The sequence below is a fragment of the Gopherus flavomarginatus genome, chromosome 3 (assembly GCF_025201925.1).
Source record: "Gopherus flavomarginatus isolate rGopFla2 chromosome 3, rGopFla2.mat.asm, whole genome shotgun sequence".
Lineage (NCBI taxonomy): Eukaryota > Metazoa > Chordata > Testudines > Testudinidae > Gopherus > Gopherus flavomarginatus.
The window spans coordinates 78,909,571-78,935,746 of NC_066619.1; the positions used below are offsets into that span (position 1 = coordinate 78,909,571).

The following is a 26,176-nucleotide window of genomic DNA, read 5'->3' on the forward strand; positions in this document are numbered from 1 at the left end:
CAAATAGGCATAGTGGAGCCTCATTAATGTTGAATGTGGTTGTAGCTTTTGGCAAAAGGGATTTCTTTCAATGCTGTGTCTTTAAAAGCAACTCCTGGCAGAGTCTGACATTCTTGTTTTTGTCTTTCTTTAAGGAAAAAATTTGTACACAAATGAATATGTGGCAATTAAGCTGGTAAGTTAATATTTTTTGTATTCAGACTGACTTTTCTCAATATTTGAGATGTGAATTTGGTTAGAAATTTACTTTCAAATAATGGTTTGTTTATATGGAACTAAGTCTACTTGTGTGTATACCACTGAATTATACTAGTTTCAGCTGTTGTCATTAGTTTCATGGGTGAACCAGACTGACTACTATTTTAGGAATTTGTCCACCAATCATACTGGTAGATTCCTCTTTCCTGCAATAGCAGTAGAGGATTGAAAAATCTGACATCAGAGGAAAGCTCCAGAAATTCTGCTTCTGTCCAGCAGTAGAGCAGCGGTGGAGATGGCTATTTTCCCAATTAATTCTCCCAACTTGTCAGTTTATCTTGTCTGTCATCATTGCTATTCTTGTTTCTCATTGTGAACAGATAGCTGCAGAATGTGAGATATTTGATGTAATTTACTAATGAATGCTTATAATTTCCATATCAGATGTGATACGCTTGTGACCATGACATTCTTTCCTGTGACAGACCCAAACCAGTGGGGTACAGGAGTCTTGTGAAGGGCAAATATACTGGTCACTGGGTGAGTAGTTTTCTGTTCCCTGAGTGACCAGAGCAGGGGTTGCACTTAGAGTAATCAGGAACTTGCTAGAACCAATTAAGGCAGACAGACTGATTAGAACACCTGCAGCCAATCAAGGCAGGCTAATCAGGGCACCTGGGTTTAAAAAGAAGCTCACTCCTGTCAGGCAGGGGGGAGCCAGAGAAGAGGAAGTGCGTGTGAAGAGCTGGAAGCAAGAGGCACAAGGAGCTGAGAGTGAGAGGGTGTGCTGCTGGAGGACACCAGGAGGAAGGTCCTGTGGTGAGGATAAAGAAGGTGTTTGGAGGAGGCCATGGGGAAGAAGCCCAGGGAGTTGTAGCTGTCATGCAGCTGTTACAGGAGGCACTATAGAGAGCTGCAATTCACAGGGCCCTTGGGCTGGAACCTGGAGTAGAGGGCTGGCCCAGGTTCCCCCCAAACCTCCCAACTCCTGATCAGACATAGGAGGAGTTGACCCAGACTGTGGGGAAGATCACTGAGGTGAGCAAAATCTGCCAATAAGCGCAGGACCCACCAAGTAGAGGAGGAACTTTGTCACATTCCCAAACCACATTTTTAAGGGCTTGTCTGCATGAGGGGTTTAATTCATAGCTTTTTGCTGTCAGGTAACACATGTTACAGAAGCTGCAGTAATAGCTTGCACCCAAGGCACTGTAGCCTCTGTCAACAAGCATCACTGTATACTCGGCAGTGATTTGCTGCGAACTGTGCGTATGGTACTCTGTAAAGGTGCTCCTTTGCTTTGCTGTTGAGGAGTGTGCATTCTGGGATTTTTCTCACTGTGTTTTGTGGGATGCATAGCAGGGCTGGTTCTGATTATTTTTTAATAGTCCTGTGATTCATTTGTCTCCACCCCTGCCATTTTTGAATTGCTGTTGAGCCCAGAAATGCTCTAGCACCAGTATGCTGGCAACCTTGATATATGCGTAGCCTGCTTGGGGCTGTATTTTAGCACTCAAAGCTGGATGAATTCACTTTTGGATTTTGCCTCACACACCATCAAGCAGACACTGTGGCAGCAGCACCCCCAGCAGCAGGAGGATCTCCAGTGGTGGCAGAACAAGGAAGTGAACAAGGAAGACACTGAGCAACTGAGTAGAGGACCAGTTCCTGGAGCAGCTTCACAGCAAGCGGCACTATTTCTGGGCATGGATTGTTGGGAAATGATTGTTCTGCAGACCTGGGATGACCAGCATTGGTGAAAGACTTCCTGGATGGGGAAGCCAACCTTTTTGGAGATATGTGCTGATCTGACCCTGCAGCTGCAGCAGCAATGTACCAACTTGCAGTGCCCCATATATGTGAACAAGCTTCATACCCATTGGGGCCATTGTCAGGCAGGTGTGTGATGCCATAGAAAAGATACTGCTCCCCTGGGTTATAAAGCTTGATATAGTGCCCAGGAGGTTATTGATGTTTTGTGCTCATGTGATTCTCAGATTGTGTTGGGACAACTGATGGGCCCATGTGCCTCTTTGCCTCCTCTTTCCCTCCCCAAGTCATGGCTCAAAATTCATAAATAGAAAGGGGTATTTCTCAATGGTGCTCCAAGGGCTTGTTGACTGCCATTGCAAGTTTATAGACATAACTTCAGGGTGGTCTGGAAGAGTTCACAGTGTTAAGATCTTTTGAAATTTAGGTGTATTTAAATTGATAGAAATAAGACTCCTTGGCTTTGGGAATAGTGTGGACATTTCTTCCAGTTTTATCCTGGGAGACCTGGCTTACCCTCTGTTTCCCTGGTTAGTGAAGCCATTCATAGAAGCATAGGATGGCAAGGGACCTCAAGAGATGATCCAGTCCAGTCCCCTGCACTCAAGGCAGGAGTACATAATAACTAGACCATTCCTGACATGTTTGTCTAATCTGTTCTTAAAAGCCTCCAATGACATAGATTCCACTGCTTAATTGCCCTGACAATTAGGATGTTTTTCTTAATGTCCAACCTAAATCTCCCTTGCTGCAATTTCAGCTCATTGCTTCTTGTTCTGTCCATAGAGATCAAGATTTATTCACACTCCTCCTTGTAACAACCTTTTATGTACTTGAAAACTGGTATCGTGTCTCCCCTCAGTCTTCTCTTCTGCAGACAAACAAACCCAGTTTTTTCAATCTTTCCTCAGATTATTAAAGGTCTAGAAAATAATAATTTTTGTTGCTTTCTTCTGGACTTTCTCCCATTTGTCCCCATCTTTTCTGAAATGTGGCGGCCAGAACTGGACAGGATACTCCAGCTGATGCCTTAGCATGGCGTAGAGTGGAATAATTACTTCTCAAATCTTGCTTACAACATTCTTGCTAATGCATCCCAGAGTAATATTTGCTTCTTTTACAACAGGGTTACACCGTTGACTCGTATTTAGCTTGTGATCCACTATAACACCTACATCCCTGTCCGCAGTACTCCTTCTTAGGCAGTCGTTTCCCATTTTGTATTTGTACAATTGATTGTTTCTTCCTAAGTGGAATACTTTGCATTAGTCTTTATTTAATTTAATTCTGTTTACTTCAGACCATTTCTATAGTTTGTCCAGATCATTTTGAATTGGCTGCTTAGAAGATAGGAACTGTTAACTACTGTCTCAATAGTTGCAGAAAGACAGTTGAGAATGCATCTGGCTGTTGGAAGGGGATATGGCTTTGTTTGTGGAATAGATTAGAAGCAGCAGGAAAAAAAATCCCAAATGTTGTATTTTCCACAATATTTGTGAGTGTAAGGGAGAAAACATTATCAATGGGTGGGAGTCGGTGATGCAGAGATTTGCTCAGCCACTTGAGAAGCCAGCAAAGCGTCCACAACAAAATGCAAATAGTTTGGATGATAGTGTCAGGGATTGCTCTTATTTTGAACCTCAGGCCTGAAATTGCAAAGCTGTATTGTAGTGTGTTATGGGTGTTGAAAATGCGGTGTTGTGGCAGTTCCTATTGCACCTTGTGTGTTTGCATGCATGTGGTTGCAAACCCTGATGAATTAGTGCAAATGTAATTATTTTCTGTGTAAAATGAACTGTTGATTTCTTTAAAATTTTATTTGTCAGGTTGTTTAATAAATGTATTTCATAACAATTATCTAATGACAAATAATCTTTTCATTAAATCAGCAGTGAAACAAAACAGTAAAGTGCAGCAGTTCAGTGCAGGGAACAGTACAAGAAGCAGGGGGACTTAAAGTCACAGCCGAGTAACAGCTAGGCTCTGCTTCTTCTGAAGTGGAGTGCCGAGGCTCAGAAGTTACCTGGGGTGATAGAGAGCTCAAGAACGGGGGTGCCAGGTGCCCTGTTCTCTGTGCCTTGAGCTGGCGTCCGAGAGGGGAGTGGCTTCTGGGAGCAGTTCTGTGGGACTACAGTGCGGAGGAGTTGTTCCCAGTAGCCAGTGTTGTCCGTGGCTTACATAACTTGGCTAGATGCTGGTTTGCATTATTGTATTTCCTGCTGCCCTAATAGTAACATGTGCTGTAATGGGGCCTTTTGACTTCCTGTCTTCTTCAGGAGTTGCCTCTGCCATCTCCCTGTCTTTTTCCATACTGACTTCAGCCATGGCAGTGCAACTGCCATGCTGTCCATTGCCACTGCCTGGAGAGTTCCTTGTCAAATTCACTTTCTGGCCTCAGATACTGCCTCCATCTCTTTTCTCGTCTCTTTTTTTGGTGGGGGTTGGAGGGGGAGTGGAGACTCTCTAATGATATCTATGAAGTTTTTCTCACAAATTTTCAGTTTTCTTCCCCCCAGGTTTTGCCAGCCACTGAGCCATTGACAAGGGCCTTGTCTTTGAGGGTCTGGCCAGTGCAGGTGCTGTAGCTTTGGGGCATTAAAAAATGAGAAAGGAGTGTTATTCATATTCTAGAGAGGCTGTGATAGCGTTTTCATGCATTTCTGGTTTTACCTTCCTGAGATGCTTCCAAGTCTTGGGGGAACCTCTGAGATAGTAAGCAATGTGTGCATTGGGAGCTGAGAGTCCTGGTGCCAGTGGTGAAGAACACAGAGCACATCATCATCACTCCGAGAGCTAGAATCATGCTGGAGAGGACACTGAAGGATGCCATCTGCTGCCAATACGTGGAAAACCTGAAACAGAAGCCAAACCAGGGCAAGGCCTTTGAGGTGACATGCAAGTGGGACACCAGCAACCACTTCCTCCGCGAGGGCAACTTTACCTGATTTGCCGACTGGAGGTTTATCCACCAGGCCTGTCTCAATTGTGTCCCACTGAACGGAGCCATCTGCCACAGGAATCAGGACAAGCGACGCAGGAAGTGCGGCCATGCCAACGAGACACTACCCTATGTCTATAGGGAAGGTCACCGTGAACTCCACCATTCTCTGAACCGACAGCCAGCTGCAATCGTCATAACCAACGAGGACTGGAAGAAGAACATCATAGTGGACGTCACGGTACCTTTTGAAAACAGGAACTCAGCTTTCCATGACTCCCAATCTCAAAAGCTGGAAAAATATGCCCCTCTGGCTGACACCCTGAGAGCTAGGGGCTACAAGGTCCAAATTCATGTGCTGATTGTTGGAGCCCTGGGTGCATGGGACCCCGGTAATGAGCGAGTGTTGAGAGAATGTGGAGAATGTGAATGTGGAGTCGATCAATGCTATGCTCGGCTGATGCGGCAGCTCATGGTGTTGGACGCCATTAGGTGGTCAAGGGACATCTACATAGAGCACATCACCGAACATTGGCAATACCAGGAGGGATGAGCTGGAGTGCCGATGAGAAGTGCAGCCGGGAAAGTAACTCAAATACTTTCCCGATGGACTGTTGTTGTTGTCTTCTCTCTAAATGGAGAAATTTTTTTTCTCTGTCCCTCAGTAATTGAGAATTTAATCTTCACTCATTGCTATATTTTGCTTTCCGACACCAACTCTCTGTGTAACTTTTTTCATCAGTAATGTACCTGAATGCATGGATGCTAAATATCTAAACTGTATTCTTTAATTCATTCACCTAAATTGTGTTATTGCTGATTATGTAATATATGTATCTTATGACTTTAAAAATTTTGTATGTGTGAATAATCTAAGCACTACAGTGGAGTCGCATCATAAGTGCATTTAACTTACTCGATTTTAACTATACATGCTCATCAAAACAAAAACAAAAAAAAAAGAGAAAAGTAACAATTTAAATACAGTACTTGTAGTGCGGACGATTCTGCCTGCCATTCCACTCAATGAGTGTTTGACTAGAAGCGGTTTTCGCCTTATGCACTGACTTCAGAACCTAACCCTCGCGTAAGATGCGCCTCTACTGTAGATCCAGATGTACAAACACACTTTTTTCAACCTATATATTATATAATTTTTTCACGTTAGCTTTAATAAGAAAAATTGTATGCTGTGTGGCTTTGCTGTTGTGCCTTGGAGGATTGAGGGTAAGGGTGCAGGGAAGGGAAAGGAGGTTGGGATTGGGAATTGTGTTCTTGTTCTTGCTTTGCAGTGCCTTTAGAGGTGCTTATTTGATGTTGGAGGGGTTAGCAGGGAGAATCTGCATAATAAACAAGCTGCATAATAATTCCCTCTACATCACCAGAAGGCTGTACTGACTCTGGATGATATTGCACTGAGGCAGGTGACTGGGATGCAGAGAAAGATCATATTCAAAAAGGGAAAGGGCAGACCAGGGAGATACACTGTGAAGTTATTCACTAAGATGGTCCCTCTAGAAGTGTTGCTGGAGTGGAAAGGAGTTGCAAACTATACCATTGGGGAAGGCTATGCAGCTATTCCTTAGTCTCTGAACAAAAATTGAACAATTTCTTAGCTTTAGTTTTTTGCTTTCTTACCTGAAGACATGTTGAAAGTACAGAGTAAAATAGACAGGGTTCTGCAATGATTGTTTGAAGCATTCACAGTTACCAATCTGTAAGAATGCATATTACTGAGCTTTTACAGGGGAGTTGTACTCTTTATAGTTTTGGGCATGGACTTTTAAGGTCTATCTTATGAAAAGAGAGTGCTTCTTTTCTTGTAATTAGTGTTTCAATAAACTTCTGCATTTTTCACAGAAAAATGTTTTTTCTTTATTTGAATCTGCTGTGGGATGGGGTGAGGGAGAGACGGTAGCAGTGCCATGCTGCTGGCTGCCATTTTGAGGTGGCAAATGGAGTTTGGAGCGGGGGTGGGGTGGTATTGGGTCAGACATCTGAGGGAAGAGGAAAATATATATATATATAATATCAGTGCGGGCCCAAAAATGATAGCTAGTTGGGGCTTTAGCTTGAGATTGGAGGCCAGTTACCCGGCTTCAGTAGCCACCATTTTGGAACAGTGAATGGGTTGGAGGGGGTGGGGGTGGGAGGCATGGCAGAAAATGGACAGTTTGTGCTGAGGGTAGGAGGGAGATTTTGACCTCAGTCAGAAAGCCTTCTATCTCACATCAGCCTACAATAGCTGCTGCTGTGGGGCACCCAGCATGGAAGCTAGTATAGCATAATAACAAATTATAACTTGAATAGTACTTTGTTTGTTTTGTTTTAAAAAAGTACATGCAAAGGTTCCTCCCATAGGATCAGCCTCAGTCCTTCTCTGGATTGCTGCCTGGGATTTAGGGTGTCTTGCTGGTGGTCCCTCAAGGGGGCAGCAACTCAATTAGTTTCCTTAGTTGGGTGGTTATGTAGTTATGTAAAATCCTATTCAGCACCTTAAAAAAGGACAGGAGATAGGTATCTCTCTCTCTCATAGAACTGGTAGGGACCTTGAAAGGTCATTGAGTCCAGTCCCCTGCCTTTACTAGCAGGACCAAGTACTGTCCCTGACTGGTGTGTGTGTGTTGTGTGTGTGTGTTTTTTTTTTTTTCTAACACGTTTCCTACTAGAGTTTTTTCCTGTTTTCCCTTACTTTAATGTAGGTGCTTCTGAGCTGTTTTGCTGTGTATCTGTCACTGTTCGGCATCTCGGCTGTGGCCCTTCATGGACATCTGCCCAGCACTGTTCACAAAAATGTCTTAATTGCGGTGGATGGCTACAAGACTTTCCAGCACTAATGCTTCTGCCCAGATGGCAATGATAACCAGGGTCTTGTAGGGCTTCTGTAGTATTATTGCAGGCATCCAGGAGCGAATGGAGAAAATGGTGCTGTGTGCCAGTTGTAAAAAGAGGAGGAGACAGAGAAGGGAAGGGCATGCAGGTAAACAGATAAGTCTGTAATGGTCACCTGCAAAGTGATGTGAGATAGCCATTGGTTGACTGTCAAAGTAGCATTCCATGCACACGAACAATAGATGGGACCAACTCACTTTGCAGCAAAGTTAGTTCATTTAGAAATGGGACTTTGGAATTTGCGATAAATATGGAGTCAGTGCGCTATAATGAATTTCATTGTGTTTATATACAAGTATTTTCAGAGTGGATTAACTGAAAAAGCTGTGGATTAACACCCCCATAAAGAAGAGTCCTAAGTTTCAACTGTTGTTTAAATTGAATTTCTACTGTGCTTGTGGATGTAACTTAGGCCTTGTCTACAGTAAGGGGAAATTGGATCTTAGCTACTCAACTTGAGTTACGTGAATAGTGTAACTCAAATCAACATACCTTAGATCTACTTACTGAGGGGTCCACGCTATGTGAAGTTGACCCAAGATGCTTTCCTATCAACTCCCCGTGCTCTTCTCGATCCAGTGGAGTACAGGAGTCGACCGGAGAGGGATCTGTGGTCGATGACCCGTTAAATCGACTGCCGATCCATTGGTCGCTGCTCGTCAATCCCCAGTAAGTGTAGACAAGCCCTAAGCTGTGGGTAAACCAATGATAGTTTCTATAATAATGAAGATATTTCAGAATGGATTTTAAAAACAAACCAACCAAACAAAAAAACCAACCCTAAAAACAATGTATGAAGGTGTAAAGCGCTGTAACTTCTGACACTTTTTTTCCAAAAAAACCCCAAACAAACTTGTGTATCTGTCTCTTGGCTCCACTAATGAATGCCATGGAGTTATTCCAGATCAGTTGTTCAATATATTAGGTGCTGCAAAAAATACTCAACATTCTGGTTATATAAAATGAAATTTAGAATATGAAAACCTGAGTTGTAGAACAGAGAAACAAAAAAAGCAAGTATAAAAAGTAAATGCTTTAAATATAATTATATAATAAGCTTATGAGAGGAACTTCTACCAAAGTACTTGGTGGTTAAGTCAGGGTTGCCAAATACAAAGTTCATTCCACAAGTAGGAACTGGTGTAAAAAACATCCCAAACTAACTTTTTTTCCAAAGAGCAAAATTGTGTATCCTTATTTTAAATTAATTTTCCTTTTAAAATATGCCCGAAACTCTAAGTCCAGTACAAGTCAAGTTCTTTCTGTGTTCAGAATGTAATAATTGCTGAGGTAGTGTAATCACAATAAACCTTTATAGTGTCTTTTGCATAATTGGTGATTTTGGAGCACTAATTATATAGTAGTCCAGATTAAGAAAAAATGTAAATCTGATCCTGTTTGGTTCATTCATAGATTCTTTTGAGCAAGTTGCCACAGTCATCAAAATTGCCACTTTATGAATTATTTATAGAAATAGCATAGTAATTTAAACTCAGTATTTTATATTAATTTCATTCAGCCTCTGAAGTGATTGTGCTTTGGCAATTTAGTTTTAGCATTTTGATTTGCTAATTCCTCTGAATCTTACAACAGCATCACTTAAAGCTGTGTAGAAAGCTTTAAGAACCATTTTCAAATAACTTGTTTTAGAAGTTCTGAAAGCGTTCTACTGCTGGTAAAGCCCTAGTGTGTGTTACTACAATGTGCAAGACTCAACTATATTACTTGACCACTTGAAGCAATGCAAAGGAAGTAATGTGTTAACATATAATAAACTAACAAAAGACAGGAAATTCAAAGTTAAGGCCAAAACTCTAACTTTCACTATTGTTGATGTGTATAGACACCTCTCGCAAATGTCCTCTTGTCCGAGTGTATGTGCCTGCACTTTCTCTCTGGCTTGCGGTTGAGTCTTCAGCAACTCAGCCCTTTGGGCAGAGTCTCACGCAGTCTGTTTGTGAGATAAAAATCAAACGGGGGGTGTTGGGGACGGGAGGGGCGGGGCTTTCTCAGCACCTCTGTTACATTGCTTTATTTGCAGCTCTATCTCTGCGCTCGCTCCTCAATCAGTCCAGCAGGGCCTATTGCGGTACCCTGGTTCGATAGTCTCAGCCCCTTCTGGGCTCCCTCAAATTATCCCTGCTCTGGTATAGAGTGGTGCCCCAGGGCTCCCTCCTTGGAGGCAATGTCTTCGCCCTTTTGGGGCTGTTTAGACCCAGGCTCTCCAGCTGGACCACCACAGTTCAGTTCCTTTTCCAGGGATGCATCAAAGTCCAGGCCACTTCGTCAGTAGCTGGCACGCGGGCCCTGGGCCTGCCCTATAGAGACCCTAAAGATAGCAACCATCCACCATGTCCCTTTAATTAAGCTGAGTCACTGCTACAATTCCCTGAGCCAGTGCTCTGGGGCCCCAGCACTTTCTTCACCCTTACCTCAGGGTCTGGCCTTTGAGTCCCAGCGGCCAGCTCAGAGCTCCTCCTTGGCCTCTACTCCGCCCCAGACATCCCCAGTCTCCGCCAGCACTGCTCTGTCTGAGGTCCTGTAGCTCCCTCAGCCAGTCAGGCACACCATCCACATTCCTCCAGCAAAGAACTGAACTCTGCGCTGCACTTCAGCCCTTTTTATATGGGCTTGCTAAACCCCGATTGGCTGCGTCTTGCTGCCCCTCTCTGGGTGCATCCCACACTGCCACTCTAAGCAACTTGGAGGACTCTCTCTGCCGCCGTTTTCTGGGGTGGGGTATGGCAGGGCTGCGAGGCGTTCAGCAGGGGGAGTCAGGGCCTAGTTCGCCTCATTACACACTGATAATCAAAAGGGGATGGTGTTCTTGGCATGAAGTGCGTTTTTAACTGTGTGTGGTTTTATGCTTTAATTTTCACAAGGATGTTTTATTATGCTCTTTATATAAGCAAAGAAAATTTGCAAACTTCAGTGTTTTTAAATGTTACATACACCATTGTACAACTGGTTAAATGAATTACTTATTTTAACCTTCTGAAACATCAGGTATTTGCACTCTCCTGCAAGCTACCTGTGGTTGACAGTAGCAGGAAGTGCTTTTGCACCTACAGTTTCCTGACTTTAGGGATTTGTGAATTTTTCATAGTGTGGACCACATCTTAATAGGTTCTCATGGGCAATCTTCTTTCCTGTTCAGAAATATCTCATCACCTTCCTTCCCATTTATGATCCCCCACATCCCTGTATAAATTGCTGGAGTTTTGTATGGGGAAAAAACTGGGTAAACATTTCATGTAGCTTTACTTTTCTGTAAACTTGGGCCTTATTTATACAGAACTTTTTTTATAACATAAGGTGTGAATTAATGAGATATGCTCTCCTTATTCTATCTCTCCCCTCTCCCCTCCCCACAAGTTAGTTTATTTGGGAAGAAGTTTAAATTTAAAACTGAAAAAAGCCACTCTTAAATCTGAATGTGTGTTGTTTACTTGGGGGATTATATTGGTATAACTGATCCTATGTACACACAGCCTCAGTTTAAGATCTGAACATAACTAGCATTGCATGACCAGTCAGTGCTCCATTGACCACAGTTTGAGAACATCTGACCTGTGCACTCCTTGTCTTGTTAACATTTTTATTCATTTACTTTTATTATCTTGCAGTCCCTCTCTGGCAACCAGATTTCCTTTGTTACCCTGCTACATGTCATACTTCACTCTCCCACTCTTTCCATTATCTCCTCTTTGCTCCCACAAAATTACCCCCTCTGCATGTTAAACCACCAGCCAAATAAGCTTCCCCCAAACTTTATTCATAAACATCTATTACAGTTCATAACAAACATTCTAAAAGAATAGACCCATCAATATAAATACACAACTACCTAAAGCAGTTCCCCACGCTCAGTAGTTTTTCCTTTGCCATGCTGTATCTAAGCATACGCTGTAAGCTATTTAGGGCAGGGATTTTTTTGTCTGAAGAGCCAGTGAAGCAATTTATGTAATAAAGTAATAGTATGATATGTGACTTTATAGCCAATTAATCTGATACAGTATGGCAGGTCCTCTGATTAGACCATATTCTAGACAATTATTTTTTAAAAACGGAAGTTACACTAGTAGAAGAGGATTGCTACTTAATGCTCCACCAATCTGAAACTAATAATTCTTTCCATCACTGAATGATCAGATTGCCAAAATGATTGAGAGGAAGTTCCTGCTATTTTGTCCTCCGTAGCCTTGAATCAGTTTATTCAGTCTCCATTCAACTGCTGCAAGATATGATTTCCCAAGGGGAACGAAGAGGAAACAAAAGTGCCGTGGTGTAATCAATCCCAGAAGTTGGCAGAGCCCTTTGGATACAGGAGGCAGAAAGGACATTTAAGTTTTTAGAGATGAGATCATGAGTTATTGCTGCCCAGAATGATGATATACTGAAATACCTGCAGAGAGAACCTGGATTAATTTTTATTTTATACTTGTAAATACAGACCGTTAACAGACTGGTATGGTTCCTGGAATGAGTGGTCAACAAGAGGCAATACTCATGTGATGACCCCTGTCTCCAGTGGGGGATCTGCTCCCGGAAACCATCCTGCAGTCAAACTGATGCATTGTTAGAGTATACAAAAGAGACTGAAGGAATACAATGTAGCCGCTCTGTAACAAGTAACAATTACCATTGGACTGTGAGGCTGTAGTGGAGATAAAAATTGTTGAAACAAAGTTATTTGCAGCTGAGTACTTTGACATTGTCATAGGACAATGTTTTACATAGATCCTGGGTCTTTGCCCTTATGACTAGGGTGAGCAACTGTCTTCTGCAATGCTTAAATTCTTTTATCAAATTGTTAAATAAGGTAATGATATCTTGTTTCCTGGTGTGTTTTTGTGTATACAAATTAATATGCAATAAAAACACAGCATTCATAAATATTTGTGACAAGTGTATCTGTTTAACATAGGGAAGTCTCTCTCCTTGCAACCTATATGAGCATCTCGCAAAAGCTGTTCATATTCAAATAGCATTCCTTTGAGGTAAGGAACACTTCCTGTTTCTCAGATAGGGAACTGAGACAGATTAAAGTTGTGTAGTAAGCCTGCAGCAGAGCGAAGAGTTCAGCCTAGTCTTAACCACCAGACTGTCCTTCAGAGGCAGAGCCATTCTCACCTAGGGAAAACAAGGAACACTTTCCTTTTATGTGGCAACTTAAATATAATTTAAAAAATCCTGGCCCTGCCTGGATGTAAAATTGACTCCGGTGAAAGCCTTCACAAAAAACTAATGATCTAAGGAATGCTGCAAGGCTTGTGAGGCAACTTTTCAGATGGAAAATAGTGAAGTCTTGTGCTTTATATATTTGAAAAAGTGCACCCTGACTCTTTTGAGAAAGCACAGTGTGCTGTTTGGATCCGTCAGCATTTGAACATCAAGAAAAAGTTAGGGTAGTGGCAAATACTTCAGCAGCATACTCCGGTAAATCTCTGGGACTATAGTTCTAGGTCTTGGCGCAGGATGTCTTGAACAGCTCATAAAACAAATTACATTTTTCTGCTTTTAAATCTTGATTTCTTTCTTAAGCATTCTTGTATATAGTCAAAATTGTTCTTTATTGCTTTTAGACTATTAGTGCAAATTTTATTAAGATGGAGTTTAGATAGTAAAGAAGAACCTTCTTTACAATATTTAAATTCAAACTTCAAGGACAAGGCAAGATTATCCTTAACTATGCTCATGTATCTTGCCACAGCCAACTGTATATGTTCTCAAAATTGTTGCCTATGGAAACAAAATACACTCTGTACATTAGGGATCTCAAACTCAAATGACCACAAGGGCCACATGAGGACTAGTACATTGGCTCAAGGGCTGCATCACTGACACACACACATCCTGCTGCCCCTAACCTCCCCCCACTCCTCCCCTTCCATGAGGCCCCACCCCTTCCCTGCCCCCATTCCAACCCCTTCCCCAAAGTTCCTTCCTCAAATCCTCTTCTCTGCCTCCTCCCCTGAATGCGTGGCTCCCCGCTCCTCCCCCCTCCCTCCTGGAAAGTACTAAGCACCGCCAAACATGTTTGGCAGCGGGAAGCACCTGGAGGTAGGCAGAGGAGTGGGGATGTGGCGCTCTGGGGGGAGAAGGGGGCGGCGGGTGAGGGGATCTTGGCGACCGCAGGATATAACTCGGGAGGGTGGCGGGGAGCTTGACAGGCTGCAGCAAATAACTCCATGGGCCGCGTATTTGAGACAGCTGCAGTAGATAATTCTGCATTGTCCTCTCACTGTTATGTGAAATGAACTACGGTAGGAATTGCATTTAGTGTATGAAGCAGAGATAGTTGAACATTGTTCATCAAATATGTTATCCAACTTTTTTCCAGTTTTAAAGCGAGTCTTAAACTGGTAGAATATTATGTTACAGATTATTTGATGGATAATTAATCCCTTAAATCATCCATCAGATAATGCACTAAAGCTGGAGAACATGGCCACTGGCCACTTCCTCTTGACTAAGGGAATTTTCAGCTGGTATAGAGCTTTCAGATTGGTTTGCTTGGCTGCTTTGCACTTGGCAAATACATTCCATTCTGGTGGTTTCCCAGAACTATTCTATCCCAGCAGTTCTCCACCATTGAACTGGAACACACCCATTTATTTTAAGACCAATCTCTAAATACTCTATAGTCTAATAAGTAGGTACATGCACTTCATTTAAGAGAATTCCTCTTCCCAATGAAAACGCAGTTCTGCACTGAGTGAGCAGATCAGACACACATACCTCCTTACCCTCAGAAGAGGAAGATACCACATAACAGTTCATGGGACATTAATATTGCGTTATATGATACTAGTTACAGCAGAACTGCATAGTTTATAAAAACTTCTATTACCACAGCAAATTTAAACTATATTATTTAATTTTGTGTATTTGTGATCCTAAATTTGAATCCCATGTATTTGGGAGAAAGCAATATTCTGTACAACTGGAGTAAAGACCAATATACTATACATTAGTCAGTGATACTCCAGTATAGCTAAGTTTTCTATCTTGTTTAACTAAATATGCCAGTTAGGTAACTGTGATCAAGTGATAGGCTTTATTGGAAGGCTCCAAATAACCCATAATTGAAAGATGACTTCTAAAGGATCACAGCTATTATCAGTTTCTTGTGCTTTGCACATTTTTTTTTTTTGTAAAAGAACAGCATTTTCACTTACGTTGAGTTTATATTAAATATGATACTATCCCAGATCTACCAGGTCATCTGGTAGTAACCCCTGTATTTAGATTGCTGAACCCTTAAAATTGTTAAAAGATTTTGGTACCTTTCCTTCGAGAAACTATCTGATTCTTCCATTGTTTGCAGGAGACCTTAGATACTCAAAGGGAGAAGTGTCCTTGAACTAGGGAAATGCTTTTTTTGTCATGAAATTTCCTTTCAGCTTTTGCTGAGCTATAAACTGTTAAAAAAAACAAAACACCATTCCTCTTCTTTCATGTGTTCCTCAAGAAAATTTTGACAGCTTGCCAAAATAACCGAACACACAGAAGGGCTAAGAAGGTGCTGCTGCTGCACATGCTGTACTGGGAACACCTGGGAGCTGCCAGAGCAGTTGTATGGAGGGACTGGGTGGAGAAGAAAGCCAAGCTGGGCTCTCCACCCCCTGGACGCAGCCCCTGTCACTGGTGGCCTATGCTGCCCATGGGGGACTCAGCCTGTGCATGTTCTTCCCAAGTTTCCAGGGAGGAGTTGGCAGGAGAAGGAAAGAGAAGCATGAAGCGTAGTCATTCTGGGCTACTCCTGGATTCAGGAGTCCTGTCTTGTCGTCCCCCCCCCACCACACACACATACACTGGGATAACAGCCTTACCTGCTATCAGCTATTGTAGTTGGTCCTGTAGGTCAAGAGTTAGTAGTCTGTGCTGTAATGATGAAGGTTCAGGCTTCGTTACCCACTGATTTCCCCCATAATGAGGGGTTGTTCGTTGCACACAGTAGAACTTTATTTTAAAAATAGACCAAAAAAGAACATGGTAAAATGTTTAGTTTGCAGAAATGGGCACTCAAAAGGTAGGAAATGTCAGATTTATAGTTAAACTCTACATCTTAATTATGCCCCCTTGTGCATGTGAATAAGTCTTAATTACATGATCACATACTTTTTTCCTACATGATTCCTGTCTCCTTCAATACACAGAGGTCAGAATGAAGATTTCATGGGCATCTGTAAATCTAGCATTTTCAAACTTTCAAGTGCTTGCCTTTGCAACCCAAGTAATCCTGTGGTTTTTTGTTTTGTTTTTTTTTAAATCTAATATAAAATTAGTTTCGGATGGGGACTGCTTGACCTTCTGTAATCTGTTAACACCAGTTCATTTCACAGTGTACATTTTCACTAAGTATTGTCAGTGTAAAACTGTTTTTTGGTAAAGGTGTCTTAACTGTATATTGATTATTAGAACAATGGATAGTAAATAATTCAAAAACTGTAATTGAGATTAACTGTCTTATTTTAAATGTTAAATCTTTTCTTTTTTTTTGTTAAATCAGGAGCCAATGAAATCCAGAGCACCACAGCTACACTTGGAATACAGATTCTACAAGCAATTAGGATCTGGAGGTAAACATACATACAGTGTATCAGACTATAAAATAATGTGAAAACTGACCGTGGATTAAACCTGAGTTGACTGATCTTGGGGTATGACTGTCCTTTAAGAACATCTTTTTAAATCGGCAGGTAGCCATAGCAGCAAAACAAAAAATAGACTAAAAGCTGTTTGGTTTCGTATATAACTTTATTGTTGGATGTTTTCATGTCAGTACTGGCCTATTCACTCTGATGGAAATACACTATGTAGTCTATTTATACACTTTTTTTGCAATTGTGAGTATATGTATTTAACTTTCATTTATTGTAAATTGATATTTTTTTACCTATTGAAAATATAGCTTCCAAATACTCAAACCTTTGATGTTATAGATGTTGTGGGTGTGAATTGGTGTGCTAAGGGCTTGTCTGTACGAACACTTAGTTGTCGAAAGCTTGTGTGTAAATCTGCTTCTCACAAAATGTCCACGTAGCTCCTTCTGATGCACACTAAAATTCCATAGTACAGTTATCTACCCTTTCTGAAATGGGAGAACTTTTAGTGCATGCCAGCAGGGTTTATATGAACATTTAGTGTGTGGCAGGAGGAGGCTGTTCTAGAATTTCACTCATCTGATGGTTAGAAACCTTCATCTAATTTCAAGCCTAAACTTGATGATGGCCAGTTTATATTCATTTGTTCTTGTGCCAAATTGGCCCTTAACTTAAATGAGTCCTCTCCCACCCTGGCGTTTATCTCTTCGATGTATTTATAGAGAGCTATCATATTTCCCATCATCTTTTGTTTTGCTAGGCTAAACAGGCCAATCTCCTTAAGTCTCCTCTCTGAAGGTTGGTTCTCCATTCCTCTTATCATCCCAGGAGCCCTTCTTTGCAACTGTTCCAGTTTGAATTTATCTTTCTTAAACTTGGGAGGCGATTGCACACAGCGTTACAGATGAGGTCTCACCAGTGCCTTATATAATGGTAACACTTCCCTATCTCTACTGGAAATACTCTGTGTGATGCATCCTAGGATTGCATTAGCATTTTTCATGGCCGCATCACATTGGTGGCTCATCGTCATCCTGTGATTGACCAGTATACCTATGTCTTTCTCCTATTGCTTCTGACTGATGCATCCCCAGTTTATAGCAAAAATTCTTTGGTCCCTAAGTGCATGACCTTGCACTTTGCATTATTAAATTTCATTCCATTTCTCTTTATTCCAGTTTTCAAGGTTGTCCAAACCTTCTTATATGCTCTCCTGGTCTTTCTCCATAATGGCAATACCTCCAACTTTGTGTCATATGCAAATTTTTGTGCCAAAGTCATTAATGAAAATGTTGAATAAGACTGGTCCCAAGACTGATCCTTGGAGAAACTCAACTAGTAACTTCCTTCTGGCGTGACAGTTCACCTTTCAGTGTGATCTGTTATAGTCTTCCCTTTAACCAGTTCCTTACCCATCTTTCAGTTGTGAAGCTACAGTGTATCTTGATTATAGAAAGGATTTTGATGCAATCCCACCTGACATTCTCATTCTGAAATAAATAAGGCTAGGGAAGTTTAGACAGCAGCCTCATTCAGTATATATTGTGGTGAATTCCAGAGCACTATTCATCCTGTGCACTGAATGAGGCAGGAGTCCTGTGGGAAAAAATGGTATGTGATCATGTAGACTGTCATAATGCAGATGAACAAGGGGTCTGAATTAAGGTTGTATGGACAATCTTAATTCTGGCATCTCCTAAATTTTGACTGCTTGACTTTGAAATCTTAATCTTTTAATATAGCTTTTTGTATGTAATTTCCTTTGAAAAAGCAAGTCGAAAAGAAATTCCATCATGTAGAACCATAGCAACTCCCTCCTACTTCAACAGGAGAGTTAGAACTTCCAGATCTAGAGTACAGTTCAAATGGCGGCACAATTCTCACAGTAACTGAAAGCCGCAGTAGGTTGTCCTCTTCTGTGGACCAGCCACTAGAGGTAGATATACACATTTTGTCAGTGGGTTTCATATATATTTGCTTACAGCAGGGGATTGTTGAAACTGAATTCTTCTCCATATTCGGAGGGGAGTGTACTCTCAGGGTTATAGACCCTTCGGCCCCTCCAGCCTGTCCTTTTCCCAGTCTTCATACCTCTCTCTCTCTATCTCTCTCTTTCTTTAAAAAAAAAAAAAAAAAAAAAAGGGCAGAGGGGGGACTTGAAAAAAATTATACACACGATCCAGAACCTGTTGCAATGTCTGGGCTGATTTATTCTTGTATGAATCCATTATGTAATAGTGAAAGGCCATGTGGATTAAATTTATCCAGTACCTCAGTAAGTTTCAGATTCACCAGTCAAGTTGTGCTTTTACCTTGTTGGCAAGCAAGGGTAAATGTACTCTTAGTTGCTACTTAAACTTTTTAATTATAAGGTGTGCTTTCAAAATAATCTTTAGTTTTTTTAATGTGAATTGTGATGTTGATGATCAGATTCACAGGGTCAAATTCTACATATTTTCCATACATTAGATTGGACTATGTTTTCTAGTTTTACATCAGCAGCTACCACTATCTGATGCTCTGTGGAAAGTGACTTCCCACTCCCCGAAAATATTTGCCCAGCCAGTTGTGCACTGAAGTGGGATAAGGAATCCATTCTTAGTTAATGCAAGTGATTTCGTTCTGAGGCATGACACTTGATAACTCTTACTTTAGCTTGTCCTATTAAAGTTGTCAATGGTTGTAAAATTATCCAGCCCTTAAGGGAAGGTGAGGGGAATTTCAGCCATAGCGTTTGAATTAATGGTTTCCTTTGTCAATAAATTCTGCAGGATGACCATACATTATGTAATAGCACTTCCTTTTTCATTGGTTCTAAATTAACTTGCTGCTAAGATCATTGAGCCCTTGATCTTTTGTTGTGGAACAGAGTAAAATAGAGGGAACTGATCAGTTTATATTATATAGGCCTTTCATAACTTAAATTATCGTAAGTCAAGTCTCTTATGCTTTGCTTTCCAGGCAAATGTTTCTTGTTTTTGCAGTCTCTTGTGTGTCCCGCCATATTTCAGAAATCAGGGGTAAGAAGGTATGAAGCCCAGAATGCTTTAGTGCAACTTGCATCTTGGCAATTCTTGGGGGATAAGTAATGGGGCAAAGAGAATAAGATGAATCTTCTAGATTGTGGAGTACTCTTTCTATAAACAAGATGGGAATCTTGACCCTAAGAATAAGATGCTCTAGAAGAGTAGTGCAAATGGGTCCAAAGATCTTTGGGTGCGTTGACACAGTTTGTGCACCTCTTGCTGCTTTCTGGAGTGTAGAAGAAAAAACTTGGACTTCTGTTGGTGTGTACACTGCTGGTGGCCATGGATTTCACCAGAGCTGGTGCTTTAATGAAAATTAATTGGTGAAACTAGTTTTCTGAAATTAGATTAGTAAATATATTTAACACGATAAGGAAATTAGTTAATTTATCGATCTTTCACATAGGTAATGTGCTTTTTCTTTGGCGTCAGACCCAATTGAAGAGTGTTGTGAAAACTCAGTCACTCCTTTTAACACAGTCACAATTCAAAAGTAAGAATAACTCAATGAACTATTGGCAGGAAAACTTAACTAAAGGAAATACTTATTCACCCAGCAAGCGATCAGTCTGTCAGCACTGTGGCAGTAAATTGATAAGTCCAATTTTAAAAGATAATTTAATTGTTGTTTCTAATGCTTAAAACTACAGGACAAGTAAATAAAACTGATAGGCATAAGTATACAATGTACACTTACTGCAGTCCAGAACACTTTACCTTTCAGAAGTTTCCTGTATGTATTGTTACCAGTTCTTATCTGAAATTAAACTAGACACAAGTGCATAACTGACACTCAATTAATCAGTGCATATTACATTTTCTCAGTGCATGTCATATCTGTATGGATGATATGAGCACCATCCATCACTGTTCAGGCAGGTTCGCTTTGTGGCCCTGTACCTTCAGAATCTGTTCTCATCTTGGTATATTAAAGGAGGAATTGTGCAAGCTAGGACCCAAGGCCTTTCTTTCTGAAGGCTTGTTAGGCAGCCAACATTCTTTTCTCTTTCCTCACGTGCCAAGCTCACGGAATTGTGAATGATTTTAATTGGACTTGTAACCAGGATATAACACTGGTTAGAAGTCCAATTCAAAGCCCTGGTATTATGTTTCATTTTCCCCAAATGCAACCATCACCACTAACATGTTGCAGTGCCTACAAGAGACTAGCTTCTGGATGAAGAGCAGCAGGCTCAAACTCGTTCTGGGCAATACCAATGTGATGCTGGTTGGAAGAAGAGATGATGCTTAGAGATAATTTGTATATTGTCCTTCCCAACCACTGGGCAGATGCACCACATTTGTCAAAGAGGTAAAGTATCTTGTGGTTATAATAAGCTCATTACTAAGCCAATGTGTTTGAGTTTCTTCAGTGATTAGCCCTTTTTTTTTTTTTTTTTTTTTTTTTAAATTTCCAGCTTGCTAGAAAATGTTGGTCCTTCATCTCATTTGAGGACCTGGTCACAAAGGTCTATATGTTTATCACATCCAGGCTGGATTATTGGAATTTGCTGTATCTGAAGCTGAAAAGGAAAACATATAAGGGATCCTGCTTCTGCACAATGCAGCTTTGTGCTGCCTCCACAGGCTAAACTACCTTGAGAACATCACCCCATACTCTAGTCTCTCTGCCAGCTCCCAGTCCTTTTACACTGTAAGTTCAAAGCCTTGGTTCTGATTTTCAAAGCCTTTTATATGTCTGTTCCTAGCTATATTACAGAACAAATCCCCAAGACAATTCAGCTCCTCTGGAAAAACCTCAGGATGAAGTATGTGAGAATCTGTGACAAAATGTTCAAGGCTGTGGAACAAACTTCGAGATGAAACTAATCCAGAGTTGTCTCACATTTAGGTATAACTGAAAGACTTTTCTTTTAGATAGGTTTCCCACTGTATTTGGAATATTTACAACCACCACCCTCATCTCCTACCACTAACAAAAAATCTACACAAAGCAGAGTGTCCTATAACCAGAGAAGGGAGAGGAGCTTGAAGACTCTGTTAAAGACTCTGCTTGGCCTTTGCAATAGGAATCTAACCTAGAAGATGAATGTTTTTATGGTGGTAAACACCTGTGCAAGAATCCAGAGAGACTATTTTTCTACTACTGAATTGAAAAGAAGACTCACCTTGAGGCCTGTCTCAACGGGACCCTGTAGATTGAGATAGGTACGCTTGTAGAACATGGTTTGAGAACTGGCTATCCTGGTCACTAATACTTAGAAATGTCACCACTCCATATTCTCCAACATCTGGATAAAATACCAAATTCCATTCAAGAATTATGTGAGTGTACAGTAGTCAGAAATACAGTATATTCAGCCATCACACATTCTTTTTTTGCTGTCTGGCAATCAACATACAAGACTAGGAACAAAAGAGGGGTGGAGACAAATGGTTAAAATGTAAAACAAAATAATAAACTTAAACCTGGGTCTGCACTGATTAATGGTCACCTTTCCTGTCTAATAAACTAGGTTCTCCCTACCCCTCACCCCAGAAGATCAGTTTGGTATACAGCTGGCTGTCTTCACAAGAATGAGGATCCAATTTTTTGTGAGAATATACCTGAATCCCGCAAGACATCTCCTCAGAGTTTTATATTGAAATAGTCTTTTTTCATAGATGAAGCAAACTTCTGTCTGTAACATTCCTTTTTGTACCTCCTTGTGGTTTTGCTTGTTTGCAGTTGCCTGTGATAGTTTTTTCCATTCATAGTATTGGGATGGAGCAAGGCTAGACAACTGAGTCTTGCTTTACATCACTGGCTAAACTGGGAGGAGTGACAACTCCTTTCTATGTGAATGAGCTATCACCAAAACGCATTATCCCTTGGTGACTAACTTTTACTTGAAGACTATAAAGATACTTCCAATGTAGTTCCACATATAGGTAATATTTAAGGAATAATGTATCTCACAGTGATTGATTCTAGATAAGTTATGAGCTTTCTGTATATACCTTACATCAGTGGTGGGCAACCTGCAGCTCGTGGGCCACATGCAGCCCATCAGGGTAATCTGATTGCGGACTGCGAGACATTTTGCTGATGCTGACCTTCCTCAGGCACAGCTGCAGGGATGTGCTGGCCGCCGTTTCCCACAGCTCCCATTGGCCTGGAACAGAGAACCGCGGACGCTAGAAGCTGCGGGGGGCCGTGTCTGCGGACCGTCAATGTCAGCAAAAGGTCTTGTGGCCTGCAATCAGATTACCCTGATGGGCTGCATGCAGCCCGCGGGCTGCAAGTTGCCCACCACGGCCTTACATGCTACTCTTTATGGATAAATACCCTGCACAGTGCATTTGGTGTAGTGAGTTTGTTAGGTCTGAGATGAATTGTTTGCACAGAATGGGCGACCCTTTGCTGAGTAGCCTCTGTCAGAACTACCAAGAGTCAGCCAGAAGATCTGGAGTGAAAAGACAATGGTAACTTCAGTAGCTCTGTTTTGGCTAAGAATGCCTTGTTTTTTTAGTATTTTCAATGTGGCTTAGACAACTCCCCAAACTCTCTAAAGCAAGATCTACTGTCTCTGATCAAATTATCAGCCAGAATACCTTCCTGTTTATTTGAGGGACTTGCACAAGTAGGAAAATAATACATTTAGAGGGTGTTGTCTCTTGTCATGTATAAAAGCATTTCTGCCAATTTTTCTTTCCTCAGAATACGAAGTTCAAACAATGATTCAGAAAATTTCATGTTTCACAATAGACTTCTACATCTCAGATATTAGATTGCCTGAACACAATTGTCATAGTTTTCCCCTTAACATGTCAAGTAGCTATGCTAATTTTGTATATTGAATGCTGCATGCAGAAGGATTTAATTGAATGCAGGTATCAGATTCTTTCTCAGAGTTGTCATTATTCTTGTGGCACCTTAGAAACTAACAAATTTATTTGGGCGTAAGCTAGCTCACGAAAGCTTATGCCCAAATAAATTTGTTAGTCTCTAAGGTGCCACAAGGACTTCTCGTTGTTTTTGCTGATACAGACTAACACAGCTACCACTCTGAAACATGTCATTATTCTGTTTCCCAACCCCTATTTCCCACTGCTTGATTCACTGAGTTCCTTCATGGAACTTCAGCTTGGTTCTTAATGCCCTGACTAGACACCTAGTCAAACCTCTCAGAAAAGCTTGCCTGTATTTCTCGCCATGGGGCCTGTCTGATAGCAATAACATCTGCTATCTGTTGAGATTGGTGAAAAGGTGACCTGGTGTTTAAACCAAAAATATATTTTTCACAGAAATGAAGTTGTTGTGCAGCCCTCTTTTGTCTCAGACCATTTGATTCCATCCCTGGCTTAATCTTGGGTGTCTGCAGAACCCTGAGAATCCATTCCAACCTTCTGTTTGTTCTTCATTACCCAGCACGTGAGCAAAAGTACTTAAAAATCTATTTCAAGATGATTGAGATGGTGTATTTGTGAGGTTTAAAAGTCCGAGCATCTTCCCAACATTAAACATGACAGCCTAGTCTTAGGCTACATCAACACTACAAGCTAGGGGTGAGATTCCCAGCTCATAGACATACTGGTACTAGCTTTCATCTGAGATAACATTCTAAGAATAATAATGTAGCTGTGAAAGCACAAGCAGTGGGAGCAGTGTCACTATGCTAGCCACCCCGTGTGTACTCACTGGGTTAAGGTGGGTTTGTGTTCGGGGCTGCTAGCAGATGCTGCCACAGCCCATACTGCCATGGGTACGCTGCTATTTTTAGCATGCTGGCTCAGCTGATAGTAAGCAGGAGTATGTCTACTTGAGTAGGGAATCACACCCCTAACTCATGATGGAGACATAACCTTAGAGTGGTAGCAGCTTCCTGGGCTGGGATATCTTACACAGCATACAAAGATCTGTGGAGCAGTCACTGGGTTAGTTTGTTCATAACTTATGCAAATTTGACATGCTGCACATATAGGCTTCTGCTAATATTGGGTTTGGTAAAAAGGTGCTCCACTGTGTCATCTTACAGAAAAGAATATATTAAGAGAATAAAGTTGGCCATTCAGTCTTAATTCAGACTCTTTGTTCACATCCATTACAATGTTGTCTTTAATATTACATGATTACACTATTTGTTGTATCGGATCCCTGTTTCATTCTATGCACAAGATGGACAGTGAATGAGATAGAGGGTTGCAAGTAGAAAGGAATGTTGTCTTTCATGTTTAAGGCACTAGAGTAAGACCAGCAGAGCTAAGTTTTCTCCCTGGTTCAGCTGCATGTACATCGTACATGATTATTGGAAAAGTCTGTCATGCGCATGTGCAAGCGAACTGAATTAAAGTTGTACAGATTACCTTAATTTGGGCATTTCTTAACTTTTGAGTGTTTGACTTTGTAGCCTTAATGTTCTTTTAAGATAATTTTTGTCTAATACCCTATAAGGCATACAGCAGGATACAGTTTCATGGGAAAAGCTACAAGATGAGTGACACAACTCATTTTTTTACTATATACATGTTGCCTCCTGTACATTAATTACTGTTTATGTTCAGCTGACATCACTTTACTGGGATTAAAAAAAAAATTCTCAGTTGTTTAAATCCTTCCTCAGTTGAGAGGCAGTAGTTTATTTATAGATTTGACACTACATGTTGTTAAAAGCAACCTTTAACTAGATTGCTGTTAAATATTATGTAACCGCTATGCTCATTTTTTTAACATGTTCCTAAAATCTTTAGGTAGGGTTAAATATCTTGTTTATTACCCAAAAGGACCTTGCTTATAATAGGAATTAATATCCTCCCACTTCTCTATTTAAAAATAAAAACATTTTGAATAATAGGAATAAACATAGTCTGAAACTGTTAAACAGATGAGTAAAAAGAACAGGATTACTTTGGCATCTTAGAGACTAACACATTTATTTCAGGATGAGCTTTCGTGATCTACAGCTCACTTCTTTGGATGGATGTTTTTCTTCCACTTAATGTCTTAATGGAACGTTTAGCTTGTCTATTTGTATTTTTAAAGGCTAGTGTAGATAATAAGTAAACAATCAGTAACTTATCTGTCAGTAACCAATTAATTGATAACCAGTAATTGACAGATAACATTTTAAGTTGCCTGACCTATTGCCTATAGGGAGATAGAGGGATGGAAAACAGGTCCCTTCTGGTACTTAGTGAAGTGGCCAGTTGGGAAATAGGTTTCTCTTGGTTCTTGAAGAGACTAGTTGGAGAGTTTGACCCTGCCTTTTCTTCTTTGCAACTGGAAGAGGAAACTGTAGCTCTTAGCGGTACTGGTCATTGGTGCAGAGGGGGCGTTCTGCTGGTGGCAGTTGCGACTGCAGTGATAGGGGTCCCTATACCATGATAGCTGCCTGACTGAGCAGCATTCAGCTTAGGCTTCTTAAGGCATGGGATGCTGTTCCTGGAAGGAGGACTGCTGGGAAGATATGGGATCCATGTGACTAAGAATGGGAAGGCCATCTTTGGACAGTGACTCACAAACCTAACGAGGAGGGTTTTAAACTAGGGGCAAGTTGACAAAAGCCTACAGGTAAGAGTAAAAAAGGGGTAGATTCCAGGAAAGACATGGCAAATTACAGTAGTGTTGTAGGAACAACAAGAGGGAAAACAGTGGGAGAATCTGCTCAAAATCTTAGTTATCTTGGCTCAAATGCAAGGAGTATGGGGAGTAAAGAGGAAGAACTGGAAGTATTAGTGCATAAGCTGAATTATGATTTAACTGGTATCACAAAGACTTGGCAGTCTCATGACTGGACTATTGA

The 26,176-nt window shown here is 41.1% G+C and overlaps 1 protein-coding gene across 11 annotated transcripts in view; it reads left to right on the forward strand.

The window, feature by feature from the left end:
• CSNK1G3 (casein kinase 1 gamma 3) overlaps positions 1-26,176 on the forward strand; it is a 146,917-nt gene that overhangs the window by 37,955 nt on the left and 82,786 nt on the right. For 6 of the 11 annotated variants that reach the window (XM_050945866.1, XM_050945867.1, XM_050945868.1 and 3 more), the window contains exons 3-5: positions 135-175; positions 7,609-7,713; positions 16,314-16,383. In XM_050945866.1, the coding sequence (XP_050801823.1) occupies positions 135-175; positions 7,609-7,713; positions 16,314-16,383 (216 nt within the window). Of the gene's footprint in view, positions 1-134; positions 176-999; positions 1,018-1,667; positions 2,098-7,608; positions 7,714-16,313; positions 16,384-26,176 lie in introns of those variants that run through there. The other 5 variants (XM_050945871.1, XM_050945864.1, XM_050945865.1 and 2 more) reach the window with 3 other exon arrangements.